At 36.0% G+C, this 15045-nt stretch overlaps 1 protein-coding gene across 2 annotated transcripts in view; it reads left to right on the plus strand.

Moving 5' to 3' along the window:
- The window catches only part of furina (furin (paired basic amino acid cleaving enzyme) a), a 98345-nt gene that overhangs the window by 61520 nt on the left and 21780 nt on the right, over positions 1-15045 (plus strand). For both annotated transcript variants that reach the window (XM_056259158.1, XM_056259157.1), the window contains exons 5-7: positions 1685-1813; positions 1896-1972; positions 13238-13326. In XM_056259158.1, coding sequence (XP_056115133.1) covers positions 1685-1813; positions 1896-1972; positions 13238-13326 — 295 coding nt within the window. The remainder of the gene's footprint in view (positions 1-1684; positions 1814-1895; positions 1973-13237; positions 13327-15045) is intronic.

The following is a 15045-nucleotide window of genomic DNA, read 5'->3' on the forward strand; positions in this document are numbered from 1 at the left end:
CCGATATGAAAAATTTGGCCCTGTATTTGAAAGCCGATAACTGATATATTGGCCGATAAATCTAAATCCAAATTTTTATATAATTTTTTTAGAGACTGATTACAAAAAAAAAAGTCTCATCATTAAAAGCCATGTCCCAAGCACTTCAACATGAATCAGACCTATACAGTACAGTAGCCTAGTTTGAACCAGTGTAAGTTTTAAAATTAATTTTACACTTCTATGGCCAACTTTCCTTATCAAAAAGAAAAAATATATATATTGCCATACAAATAAATAAAACAATGCCTAAATAATGCAAACAGGTCATTTGACAAAATTACGTGTGTATACAGAATCAAAATGTATATGCCATGGATAAATAAAATGGAATAGCCTATGCACGGACAATAATTAATGATATGTATACAACATAAACATAATAGTAGAACTTATATCTGCACAAAATTACACTAATGCCTTAGAGAACTTGAAGTTACGTGCTAGTCAGAATATGTCATGTTGTGGTTGCACTGAAACACGGAAACTAAACCCAAAGAATTCACAGAGCTTTTTATTACAATTATCGGCTTTAAGATATCGGACAAATATCTTCTATTGGACCGATAACATTAAAAATGAACATATGTCGGCAGATTCCGATATGGTGGCCGATATATCATGAATCCCTAGTTTGTTTTTGTTGCAGTCGACTTATGCTCACCAAGGCTGCATTTATTTGATCAAAAATAAAGTGAAAACAGTAATATTGTAAAATATTATTACAATTTAAAATAACTGGTGATTTATATTTGAATATGTTTTAAAGGTAATTTGTTCCTGTGATGTCAAAGCATCATTACTCCAGTCTTTAGTGTCACATGATCCTCCAGAAACCATTCTTACATGCTTATTTACTGCTCAAGAAATATTTCTTCTTATTGTCAATGTTGAAAACAATTGTGCTGCTTAATATTAACTGTTATGTATTTTTTTTTAGGATTCTTTGAATAGAAAACGTTTAAAAAGAAAGCAAATAAAGCATTCATCTGAAATATAAATCTTTTGTAATATTATAAATGCCTTTTTTGATCAATTTAATTCATCCTTGCTGTTTTAAAGTATAATTTTCTTTCAATTAATTATTTATTCAAATTTTGTTTTGTTGATTGCAAATATTTATAGTATTTTCTTTTGTATTATTTTTTTAAAATATTTTTCGTAATTCAGTTCATTAAATGATGGCTCTTAATCTCCTTTCATTTATTTCCTCTGTCACAAACAATTCTGGCATCAGTGCAAAAACTGCTTATTATTTGATATATTAGTTTATGTGTGGAAATAACATAAAATCGTGCAACATAAAACTAGTGTAAACACTACAGCAAAATTTCTATCAGTTCACAGCAAGAGAACCACAAGAAAACCAGAAACTCCAGACGTGAGGGTACAGTATGTGAAGGGCAGTATACAGTGTGTCAGGGCATTGCAATAACTGAGACAGGATGTCGTGAAGGCAGTTTCATCATCTTTCATGTCTAGTACAGGACGCCATGTGCTATTGAGGTGACTGCAGTCTGCTGGTTTGAGCTTCAAAAGTGAAAGATAATCCTCAAACACAGGTTGATGTTTGGCGTCAGCTGAATAGCTGGCCAGCGAGAAGTGGCATCTATTCTGATCTGTTTTTGTCCCCTCTTCCATTCAGTACAATGAAGATCATCGTGACCTCAACGTGAAGGAAGCCTGGAAGCAGGGCGTCACTGGACAAGGCGTCGTCGTGTCCATATTAGATGATGGAATTGAAAAAAACCACCCAGATTTGCTTCAAAACTATGTGAGTTTGAGTAAACAACCATTACCTTTGACATAAAACTGAAAACAAAATAAATTCACTGAATGTTCCCTCATATTTTCAGGATCCAGATGCTAGCTATGATGTTAACGATGGCGACCCAGACCCTCAACCTCGATACACCCAGCTCAATGATAACAGGTATTATGTACAAGATAACCAGTTAACATAATTGACTGTAATTTACTTGATGGAATCAAACCTAGTTTAGGTCCCCTTTGCAAACCCAGTGATTCATGGGCTGTTGCAGCTCAAACTGTTTTTGTTTGTTTTTCCCGTCTAAGCCATCACTGTATTTTGTGCCTAGGCCTGAAGCTCCTGGCATAAAACCAGCTGAAGTATGAATACTACTATACATTTACTGCTTTACTTAATGAGGCCAAAGGTTTCCCCTGCAGCGTGGAGATGGGCACAGGAATACACAGCCTGTAATATAGTGTGATTAGTGCTGTTGCCGTAGCCCATTTATATTGGACAGGAACTGCTTTTCCTAATGAGTTTTTTTGCCTACCCAGCAAAGCAATGGTACCACTATAATTTTCAGAAATGCAATCTACAATAATGATTTTTGTTCATCGTTCGTCATTAAATTAGTAAATGATGCAATAAATGAATAATGGCGTTACACATGATCACTCTTGGCCAGATGCAGTTTACTATGTAAAATTCCTGCAATAAAAAAAGAAGTTTATGTGAATTGACTCAGCAAGATGCAAAACATACAACAAAAGATGTTACTTGGTATATTAGTGCACATTCAGTGACATTCACACTGACAGCTTTTCAACAGTCTCTGTACTGTAGTGTGCGTTCCCTCGGCTTCATGCTGTTTTCTGTTCAAGTTTATCCTACAGTATGTAGGGTCACTAGGTGTGCTGGAGCTAGCATATCTTCCAACCGAAAGCATATTTTTTACACTGAATTAAATTCATTTATATGTAATACTCTTGAGACAAGCATGCAGTTAGTAGTATGCTTTCTGTGTTGTGCGTTTTGCTGCTGGGAAATTAGTTTCTTTGTGATTGATGTGTTGTGAATTTAGTTCCCTCCCTGGATTGTGTTTTGTTGCCTTGGTAATGGCTATTCACTATACTGGGTGTTTTTTGGTCTAGTTCATAAATCACCAGGGATTTAGGTTCAATTGTGAAGAAGGTTGGTGTTGAGAACGGGTTACTTTAAAAGGAGAAGATTCTGTCAATATGTTAATCTGAACCCGTATGCTTTTTTCTTTCTGCGAAAATCTCCGTTTAGACACAGTTAGTAGTGACCTTGGACTTTCAAGCTCCAAAAAAACCCCTCAAATTAGTCCATGCGACTTGAGAGCTAAATTCCAGGTCTTCTGGAGCCATACGAAAGTTTTGTGACAAATCAAAAATAACAAAATCCCTAATTATTTACCTCCGCCGCAGCTCGCAATTGTTGTTGTTTTATTTATAAATATGTGGCATGTTTGATTTGAGAGCTGCATTGGAGATGAAGTTAATCGAATAATTAATGAAAAAATGAATAAATAGTTTGGGTTCAGTAAGGCTTTTAAATGTTTTTGCTGCCTCAAGGCTGCATTTATTTGATTCCAAAATAATAAAAATAGTAATATTGTGAAATATTATTAAAATATTTAAATAACCATTTTATACTTGAATATATTTTAAAGCGTAATTTATTCCTGTGATGGCAACGCTGAGTTTCAGCATCATTACTCCAGTCTTCAGTGTCACATGATCTTTCAGAAATCATTATAATATGTTGAATTTATGCACATGAAACATTTCTTATTGTTAAAAATGTTGAAACTGCTTAATGTTTTTGTGGCATCCATGATCATGTTTTTTCAGGATTCTTTGATCGATATAAACTTAGAAACAACATTTATTTGAAATAGAAATGTTTTGTAACACAAATGCCTTTACAGTCACTTTATGGTTGTAATGCATGCTTCATGAATGAGAGTAAAACATGTTTTTAAAAATCTTACTGACCCCAAACTTTCTGTTTATCACTCAAAGATGAGATGTATAGCTTCAGCTGAATTGGATTATGAACATGAGTGATATGAGCTTTTTCACAGTGCTTTTATATTGTTTTTTTATTCTGCTTGTGGGCAATATAAACTTCTGGTCGTTGTATCTGTATGAAGACAAAAGATCTGTATGAAGATTTAAACATGTTTTTTTTTTTCTCCAAAAGTTTTCCATGGAATAACTAACAGTATACAAATTTGGAGTGAAATGAAGGTTAGTCAATGATGACAGAACGGTCATTTCATCGGGTGAACTATTCCTTTATAAGCTTAGGTTTCTTCATATCTGTCATCACCACCTCTCCAAACTGAATCAAACCCATCAATATTTATAAAACAAGACATTGTTATGGCCGACCATCACGGCTAAACTCTCTGTTGCCATCTAATGAAGAGTTGAACTCTGGTCTGTCCTTATTTCACTTTGGGATTTTCCTCTTTCGTCCATATTTTTTTTTTTTTTTTTTTTTTTTTTTGGGATACCAGCCAAAGAGCCGTTTTTATCTTGAGGCTAACCATGATTGGTGATGACAGGCAGAAAAGCGTATAGTTACGAGTGGGTAGAAATCAAAGGTCTTGGGCTGAATGCCACAGCTTTGTAGTTTTTGGAGGGGCCGTCCCGTGCTCCCCTAATGAAAGTACCCCACAGTGTAGGCCGCGTTGGCGTGACTCCTATAATGGACGCTAATGAAATAACATCTTTGGTGCTTGATGAAATGTGATCAAGTTTGACTTTTAAAACATTTCGTAAATGATTTTGCAATGCAGAAACACTTTCCTAGTCACTATAAAGCATTAAGGATCAGTTAAAATGTCTCTATCTGATAATGCAAAGACAGCTGGAGATACATTAGTAGCAGTTGTACAACAGCAGTAGCAATTTAGCTCTTCCTACACGTTATTTAGCTGCCATGTTTTCTTCTGACCCCTGCTGTGAAATTCCCCATCTTCAATCCACTATTTTTTTCAGAAACCCATCTCTTCTTGTCGCTTTATGCCTCTCTATTCTAGCACACTGCACTCCAAATAGGTATTTCACCATTGCACTGAACTAGTCCTTGCATCTTATACCACAGAACCACAAAGCTGGTTTCAGGTTTGCAACAGTAGCAGGGAACCTTTAGTAACACTTTCAGTTCTCAAGCATTGTGTGTAACCAAGCCTGTGTGTGTGTGTGTGTGTGTGTGATAAGTGCATATGTATTTAACAATACAAAATCATTGCACATGCAATTTAATAATTTGCCATTTTAAATGTGCAATTATTAAGTTATTAAAAAAACATTGAGGATTTAAAATGCTTTTAATGGGCCATTCAGTAACTCATTTCTTATATTTAGTTTAAAAGCTCAATTTCAATTCATAGATTCATACTCTTATTACTCTTATTACTATTTTTGGATAAATATGACTGTTTGTAGACTGATATGTGTTGGTTTCTTGGTGCATGTACAGTACATGATAATAGTTTAAGGGTGTATTCACACCTGCCTTGTTTGGTTCGATTGAATCGAACTCTAGTTCGTTTCCCCCCTTGGTGCGGACCTTTTGGGCAGGTGTGAATACAGCAATCGAACTCGGGTGCGGACCAAACAACCGAACCGAGACCCAGCTGAAGAGGTGGTCTCGGTACGGTTCCAAACGAACTCTGGTACGGTTCGTTTACGGTGTGAACATGAACCGACCCAATTGCAAGAAAGCACTGACTGCGCCTTTGAGTTAACAGGCTTCCGTAGTCGGAGATTTTGGCATAATGGTTTGTGTTATTGTTGTTCAAGTGCGAAAGAGAATTCCATTCCGGCGCGCTGTCTGGCCACACGATACTGTTGCGCGTCTTTCTGCGCGTCGTGTGTGCATCATTGGAATGGAATGAATGAATGAGTGTGTGCATCAGGACATTCACATACAGAGCGTTCTCTTTAGTCTAATCGCGCATAGATGCAAAAAAAAAAAGCTTTTGCAGTTCATATAATGTAACGATAGTTACACAATACAAGGATGATGCTGCGTTAAACTGGACAAACTTAATCGCAAGCGCTAACATTGACAGCACTTGTTAGCAGTATACAATAAGAATCTCATTATTTGAATGTGTGAACATAGCCCCTCTCTATGAATGAAAACTTTATACCTTATCCGTCTACTGCACAGTTTCTTCATATTGGCGTTTGTACAGAATAACACAAAATTAGTAAAATAACAAATATTGCAGTACGAAATATCTCCATGCTGAGCCTTTTTTGCACTTCCTGATTTCCCTACTTGAGAATCCTTGCCAATGAATGGACGACCTTAGCACACGTGTGATTTTGTTCATAAATTTTGGTTCACTTGCAAAAAGAGCAGTGTGAAAGCGAACCGTACCAAAAATAAAATAAAAAAAATTTATTTGGTCCGGACCAAAGCAAGTGAACTATCGGACTTTCCTGCTGTGAATACACATTCGTTAAGTAAAAAACAGTGTGCAAAACATAGTGATTTTTGTTAATCTATTATTCGGTTTACTTTAAACTTTCGAATCTGGGCTGTAGTGGCTTTTTTGGGCAGACTTGTCTTTTTATTAATGCTTTTTATCGGTTTCAGAGCTAAAGTATATTAAATACAGAAATGTTTTTCTATTTATCGAGATATTTTTTTTCAAATATCTTCAAAGGATGATAAATATTGAGATTTCACCATAGCCCCCACCCCTAGTGTTTGTATAGTGCATTTTAGTGTGCTTTTCTCAGTGTCAAATCTGGATTTTTTGTAAAACATCCGTTTACCAGTGCTTTAACAATCCTCTGCTGTGTTTTAAAGTGGATAAATAATGCAGTTCGCATTTTGAATTTTTAAGTGCGTTGCCACGGAAGTGGGGGAGGTTGAGTCAGCGCTGTGTTTCAGAAGAAACCTAAGCTGTGGCGAGAAGTGTTGGAGCCACATAAAGACCTTTCTTTTCATACTTTCATCTCTGAACAGCTCTTTTCCGTAAAACAATTATTGTTTTTTTGTCATTTCTGTAATTTACCCCTGATAGTGTGAACAAATTTTTGCCTGTAGTTCACTTTCTTTTTCAGATATTTTTGTGTACATTGTCTGTGTATGATAAAAGTTAAAAATGATATCATTCATATATATCACTATATATATTCCAATTTATTTTAAATAATCAAATTAATTACATGGTGGTGTTGGTCTATGTACACATGCAGATGGATGTCTTTACCATGATTAAATCTTATCTTTTTTTTATTATTCGTTGTATTTAATTTTCTTATCTTTCTCTCTAGATATCCGATACTCGTATCAGTTAGACTATGCCAAGCACCTTAATACATTAATTACTCTCATGTGCAGTTCTGTGTTGACTCTTAACATATGTTAAAAATAAAATAATAAATTCAGTTGGCTTTGATTCAATTATAGATTGAGAGTCTCAAGCTTTCCTCTGCACTTAAAAATGTTCAGCAGTGAGTTATAGCAAAGATGAACATGTATTAGAAATCATATCTTTTGTAGATCGCTGTCTTCAGCAATGCAGTGCTTTATGGGCGTTTGGCACAACTTTAGAGACCCGTTCTCTCAGGGTGTAATCTGATCAAGATCGGCTCAAAACGTGTGCTGATAAAACATCAGAGGTTACCATAACACACCGTGTTGTTTGGTGTATTAAAACTGCACATCTGGAAATGCCTTTTGTTCAGACAAAGGCAGGATGAAGTATTCCCGCGTATACAGTTCCCACAGTTAATGTGTTTGTGCTAGCCAGTCAAGTGAGTTTTGCTTAGCAGCAGCTCAAAACGGACTGTATATTTCCCTGTCCTGTCATTGTTAATTCATCAGGCACAATATGAGAGAGAAGACAGAAATATGTAGTGTTAAGTCAAGCAGAACAGCTCTGCTCTTCCATAAAATCATAACTCGTAGAGGCAAGTGAGCCTTCCGTTAAATATTCCGCTTGATGGTCTCTAGACTTGCGCCTGGTTTCTCTCCCAAGATTAAAACACTGAAGCACTCCCCTGGATTTATTTTCCTGAGCCTCCGATAAAGCCAGCTGGAATACTGCCTAATCCAATTTTAAGATGGTTATGAATACATCTTTGAATGTATTAAAACACTCAGCATGTGTAACGTGGGTCTGCTAATTCAAGCAAAACATGCTGATCTTTCTGCAGGAAACCTTTTTAAACATCTTAATGTGATATCCAACTATGTTTTTTCATTCACTTCTGGTAATCTCCAATTAACACGGCATATCATGGTGTTTAAATTGCTGAGGGTTGTAGATGATAATATGCATTCTGTAGAAGCTTCGTTTAGTTAAAGGGGCTATATGTATAATTCAGAAACCCTTGTTATTAGCAACACCACTGGCTGTGAAGTGAACTGCACCCAGCAACTTTCTGCTCGCGCTCACACTCGTGCGCACATAAAGCACAAGAGACTGAACGTCAATGCCCCGATATACTCGCAGCGAAGTTCTTTTTCGTAATTTGCTTAAGTAAAAAATAATTTTTGAAACGGCTTTGCAGCAATATGCTGTTATCGAACATCTCAGTCCACACTGAGAGCGACATTTAGATGAATATATGTGCTGCGCACTTTCCTCTCAATAGCCAAATAAACACAACAAAAATGAAAGAGGTGAGAAAACAGCAGTAAACCAAGCATTTGATCATAGCAATGTGCGTTTGCAGCAGCTCTGCAATTCACTGCCATCATGTCGACATAAAATGAGGTCATTAAAATGACACTTATGATAGTTTATAAAGTATATCTGAGACTATGGTATAGATAGACTATATAGATCTGACTATGTGAGAATATAGTTTTAATGAATCGCCTTTCTTTGCATGACACATTGACATTACAGTACAGAATATTTATTTTGGCATTATCCCGAATATTGTATAAGCATTCATTTTATGTGTCATTGAACGGAAGAGAGGTTCCCAGTGAAACCGGCCTCGAGTCCGTCACATTAAAATCAGTCTAGAGGCTTTCATAGACAACCATGAAAGTCAGGGAATTGGTGTTGTTTTTTTAAGTTTCATCACAAGCTGTTCACACATTGGCAGTACAAGAAAACGATTAATAAATCCCATTTAATGTGAGAATACTGAAGAATTGTCAGTGAGGAATCCTTGTCAGTTGTCTGAATCAGATTTCTTTATTTTTTATTTTATTTTTTATATAAATTAGTGAGATTTCAGTCCTTTTCAAAATTTTAATTAGTAGGTCAAAGAGCAGTTACACACTTAAAGGGACGGTTTACCCAAAAATATCATTTATGCACCCTCATCTCAATCCAAACCCAAGATAAGTAATTGAATCAATCATAAAGTCATTAACTTAATGGACAAAATAGCATTTTTGAAATGTCATTTTATCCACATGAGGGTAAATGACAGATTCTTTTCATTTATTTGTTTAAATTAACCCTTTATTAGCCCTTTCCCATCACATCTGCTGTCTTTACATGTTTTGAATGACATTGCACTTCTAGCAAAAGCTATTTAAAATATATTTCCAATTGCCTCACTCCTTATCTCTTCCATATGTAAAGAATAGTTTGCTCGGTTGCGTCTACAAACTTTTAGGATGACTTCCTGTGGAGGAGATGTCAAACCATCATCCAGCCCAGAATAATCCTGTTCTTATAAGAACTGAGCTGTATGTCAAGAGCAGTACGTTTGCAGGTTTGAATCCTCTCACGGTTATATAAAGGTCCAAACAGGATGTCTTAGTAAAAACGCCTGTGGTGTTGGAGAAAGCAGATGGTCCAGCGTGTCCTACATTGACTGATTTTCTTCTGTTATGTGAAGCAGAAATACTCTTATTTTACATCTGCTGTTAGTGCTGATTGACTTGTTGGCAAATTTTATGCAGTACTCTCTCTTATAAATGTTTAGATTTCTATTTCAAATAAATGCTGTACTTTGTTAATTTTCATTTATCAAAGAATTCTAAAAAACAAATGTACAACAGTTTCCACAAAAATATGAAGCAGTACTACAAATGTTTTCAACAGTGATGATAAGAAATGTTTCTTGAGCACCAAATCAGCATGTTAGAATGATTTCTGAAGGATCATCTGACACTGATGGCAAAGCTGAATTTTTAGCATCATTACACCAAAGGAATAAATTACATTTTCACATTTGCATTAAAATATATTCACAAAGAAAACGGTTAATTGAATTAGCTGTTTTTTTTTTTGTTTTTTTTTTTACTTGTTTGAAAATTAGTGTAAAATGTGTTTCGACTTGCTCATTACTGCGCTCACACGTCATCTACAGTTTCAGAATTTCATAGATAATAATAGAGGTTTCTTCACGATTCGAGTTCTACACATCTCTCGTCTCTTGCCTGCTCATTTACGAGATGTTTTGCCTAATTTTAATATGCTTTTTCAGCTGCAGGTATAAAAGTGTATTACTCTCAGCTCAGTAAGTCCGTTTAAATCAGCAGAATTTTGCCCAGATTTTTGTCCTCCAAAAATCAGTGCAGGAAATGCAGAAGTCTGCACATTCCTTCTGGTCCTCGTGGTATAGATTCAATCTATACAGCAGTTCTTGCAAAGGAGCACACATGCTTGGTGCTACAGGTAAACGTGAAATGGCAATAAAACTCTTATATTTATTCAGGCTTGCTTTACATCTATCAGACAGCTCAGTAGTGGCATATCTCAATCTCAACATCAGAAACCTTCATCTGTTTAGCTTTAAAGTGAGTCAGCATGGGGGGCCGGCAACGCAAGCTGTCTCACCAAACTAAACCTTCAGCATTTAACCATCCAGCTACGATAACAGCATGAATTTGGATGCAGTCACGTACACAAGAACAACACTTTCCGAGGTTCAAGCCAGAGGATAATTCACAGAACAGTGGTGGGTTGCGAATTGAGAAAGCCCACGGTTATATTTTAAGCTACTGAAATCTAAATCTTGTTCAGGTGCATGGGGGACGCATCGATAATCAATACGAGTCTATTGACTCACGTTTTAGTTTAAAATGGGTTAGAAAGGGCAAGTCAGGTTAGTGTCACTACATTGCTGTTCAGTCAGTGAATAAATGCAGATGCTTGCAATTTGTCTGCTCAAATTCAGTCATCCTGGGCATTTGCATTGCAGAAATGTGTCGAGGAGCATCTGGACTACTTTTTCATTTAGAACATGCCACTCATCCATGTATCATCGGGGACGGTTGAAGAATGGTGAGCAATCACCACATTTATCTTCATCACATTGTGATGTTTTGAGACAGGCAGATTGCCAGTATATGTAAAGTTAAATACAAATTAAAATTGTGTAATGTAAAGCAATGTTTTGAAATAAATAAATAATAGTGTATTTGAAAACTTCATATGCAAAAGCCGCCACCTCGATGATAGATAACGATATTGAGCGAATGCTCTTTGCACATAGTAGAATAAAAACATACAATCCCGCTAAATCCCAGCCTCAGCCCATTCAGAAATTCATTGTACAAGCAAAAGCCTCTAAGTTCAAAGAACCAATCAGAAGACGCTAATCAAATCATGTGATTTCAAGATGAATGGCGTACATATGAGCTGCAAGTTTTTATCCTGTTTAAAGAGATTTTTAACTTAACAAGATGGAGGAGTATGATGAAATGAGAGATTTTGCGAGTAGCATGTAAACACAACAGTGTTCCTGTTATACTGTAACTCTGACAGAAACGGACATAAGCTACATTAAAGAACAGCTCTATTCTACCCATGACAAAGTCAAACAAGACGCCGACTTAGAGGTTTTTGCAACAAAACAAAAAAAACACACACACACACACATGGACTGGTTTTGCAGCAAACAAAAAAAACACACACACACATGGACTCAGCTGGTTTTGCAGCAAACAAAAACACACACACACACACACACACATGGACTTAGCTGGTTTTGCAGCAAAGACATTCAAATTTGTTAAATACCAATGAGTTGACTAAAGTGACATTTTTGAATAATGGCATTTCAATAACTGACTAATAACCTTTTCGTTGCCATTTAAGTGAAATTACTGAACCTGATAAAAATGCTCATTTAAAAAAAAGGTTTTTGCATCTGAAGTCTTCATATGTAATGCATGTATAAAAGTTAAATAAACATATGAAATACAAATAATATTATGTAAATATTTTATTTACACATTTTGTCCCACAAAGATTTATCAATAAAATTGTGTTCATGTAAAATGCAATATAAATGATGATATTTAATAATATTTACGTCATTTGCACACTTTTTGTTTTGTAATCTTGCATTCATTCAAACAAATACCCTCTTGTAATTTTAACGATCCGCAAGCTTGGTTCCCATAAAACCTCATCCTCCTTTTGGATGTAATCTAGGTCCCATGATCCTCCTTATTCCAGGACTGAGTATGTCTGAGACATTAGCCTGACTGATCTCATGACTGAGCCTTACTGATCTCATGCTTCCTATGAATGGACCGATGACTGCAGGGGTTCTCCTGGGATTCCACTGATCCCTCCACTGTTCGTTTAACTCTGAGCTTAGCCTTCATTGCTCTCTTGACTTTTATATGTCTACTGACCCGGCAGATCATTGTGACACAGACGCTGTGGATTTATGCTTGAATCCATCGCCGTCTCAGATGCTTGGATGTGGTGCAATGAGTGTGCATACAGAATCTGTTTGTTAGTAATTACATTTTCTTTCTTTTTTTTTGTTGGAGCTACAGTGCAAATTCAAACAAGTTTAAAATATTTTGAGTTGAAAAGGCTTAATATAAAATTAGAATGCATTTGTATAGTGATCTAGGTGCTCCGTCTTAAACCGTTGAGGTTCTTTAGCTGGTTCCTTGCCTTTGGTCCTCATTCATTTTGATTAAATGCATACAGCAAGTTGCATTTGCACATTGTCACAGGCTGTAATCTTATTCCTAAAAGCCACGGTTATCAGTGTGTCACATGCTATCATATTTAACAGATAGCCGCCTGTTTTACATCAGGACTGAGAAGGAGCTCTTCACACATGCAAAAGAGCTGTGAATGAGTCCTGCGGGATGAGAAGCTTCAGTCACCTGCTGTGAATGAGGATTAGGGCGTCTTTTTGCCCGCCCCTCGTCATCAGCACTGTAGTTTGATCCTGTTGCCAGCCGTCTTTGGCAGTACTGAGAATGTCCAATTCATGAATTGCATTCCTTCATTTATGCTTGCTCCTACTTTCTCTGCGTGTATAAGATGCATTACATGAAATGATTTTTTATTTAACTCTTGATGTATTTTGATGAATATCATACATATGGTTATAATATTACAATTTATTCTGTTATGCAAAGGAATATTTTGGGAATAATACAGATGTTTTGAAAGTGTACAGAAAAGTCATAATTCAATCTCTCTCTCTCATCTTTTTTTTGAAGACACGGGACACGTTGTGCTGGAGAAGTTGCTGCTGTTGCCAACAATGGCATCTGTGGAGTCGGAGTGGCCTACAATGCCAAGATCGGAGGTGAGTTGGCGTATTTAAACATACATTTATCGTGTTTTATCACGTACAGTCTATTGTCAGCACACACCCTGCCCTTTCTTATATTTGAATTGCAAAACACCTCAGTGAAGCATCCAATTAGCTTTACATTCAGATTAGCCTTGTCTCTGTCCATTATACTGTATGAGAACTCCGTACCGAGAGCACTTCGGAAGAGGAACTCCATTAGTGATGGCTTCATGAGCTCAAGTGGGAGATTTATCACAGGCTCCAGCACAGGTCCCTTTGCGCCAACGATTTGGACGCTGGCATATGTAATCCTTTTAATTGGCTGAGGTGATTTGATCCTTTTCGGTGCAGATTTTCTGCTGTCTACAGGATCTTGGACTCAGCGATAAATGTCATTGATTAGTGTCATTGATAGTGGCAAACGCTTTCCACATTCTCTCCAAAAAAATCTCACTTTAGATTATCAATATGAATGAATGAATGAGGCACTTTACTGGGTAAATTCACTCAAATATGCAAATTGTCATCATTAATTGTCACCCTTGTGTTGTGCAAAATACGGTTTGACTTTCTTTGGTTTAACACAAGGAGATGTTAAGCAGAATTTATGTACTGCCATTCTCCAATATGATAACTTCATAACGATAGCTGTTCATAACCAAAAGCTATCATATGACTGCAAAAGAATACACAAGCTGGATGAACGGTTTAACATTTTTATTGTGTTTTTCATGGGAGGGAAAAAAATCACATTTGTTTGAAACAACATGAGGTTGAGTAAATGATGACAGGATTTTCATTTTGGGTGAATTAAGTTTTACCATTTGATAGCACATTTGATGAATGACACCACAGAATAGATTATGTAACACATTTATGTTTCTGTTTATATAACGTGTATTATGAGGTAACACTGGCTCTATACAGCAGCAGTAGCATATTTAAGCACCGACTAATCAAACAACAATTTTTCAGAGAGAAAATGCTTTTAACGACACCCAGGAGATTTTGGTGTTTTATTCTATTTATTTTAAACTTTGACTTTGAAACACACTCTACATAACTCTATATAATAAATGTTTTCTCCCATTTATTATATATAATTTTTGCTGGTGATTGTTATAAGAGGTGTTCACCTAGCATCACTAAAGCAATGAGCATTTTGTCAGAACCTCTAGTTTGCATGTTTTGTTTAGTTGTCTGATGTTTTTTCCCCCCCTCAGAATCGTGGGAGAATTGCAATCTCCATTTTACACAAAAAAAAATCGAGATTCTCAATTTATTCAGAATCGTGCAGCTCTAATGCATCATAAAATAACAGCACACACCTTTCCTCAAAAAATTGCATGATTTAACGTATCACTCACGCCCATAATACAAACAGTGCAGGGTGACTTGCATTTAATACCTATGTTTAGGGATTTGACCAAACCTCTTAGAATAAGCTATAGTAATTACTAGTAAACTCAAGTCACCCTGCGCTGATGTGGCACGTTATACATATGAATGATACGGTAAATCATGCAATTTTTTGAGGAGAGTTGTTATTTTATGATGCAAGATGCATTTCAATTTGATGCAATTTGGCTAATGAAAATGGGCAAAAAAGGAGAACAGTGGCAGGATTTTATATTCTCAAAAACATTTCTTAAGAATGTTCTTATCTTTGTTCTTAGGTTTGTTCTAAAGACAAAACTTAAGAATTTGAATTCCTAAAAAAATGCTCTTAAA

Source organism: Rhinichthys klamathensis, unplaced genomic scaffold, assembly GCF_029890125.1.
Source record: "Rhinichthys klamathensis goyatoka isolate OS25496 unplaced genomic scaffold, OSU_Roscu_1.1 h1tg000165l_1, whole genome shotgun sequence".
Taxonomy (NCBI): domain Eukaryota; kingdom Metazoa; phylum Chordata; class Actinopteri; order Cypriniformes; family Leuciscidae; genus Rhinichthys; species Rhinichthys klamathensis.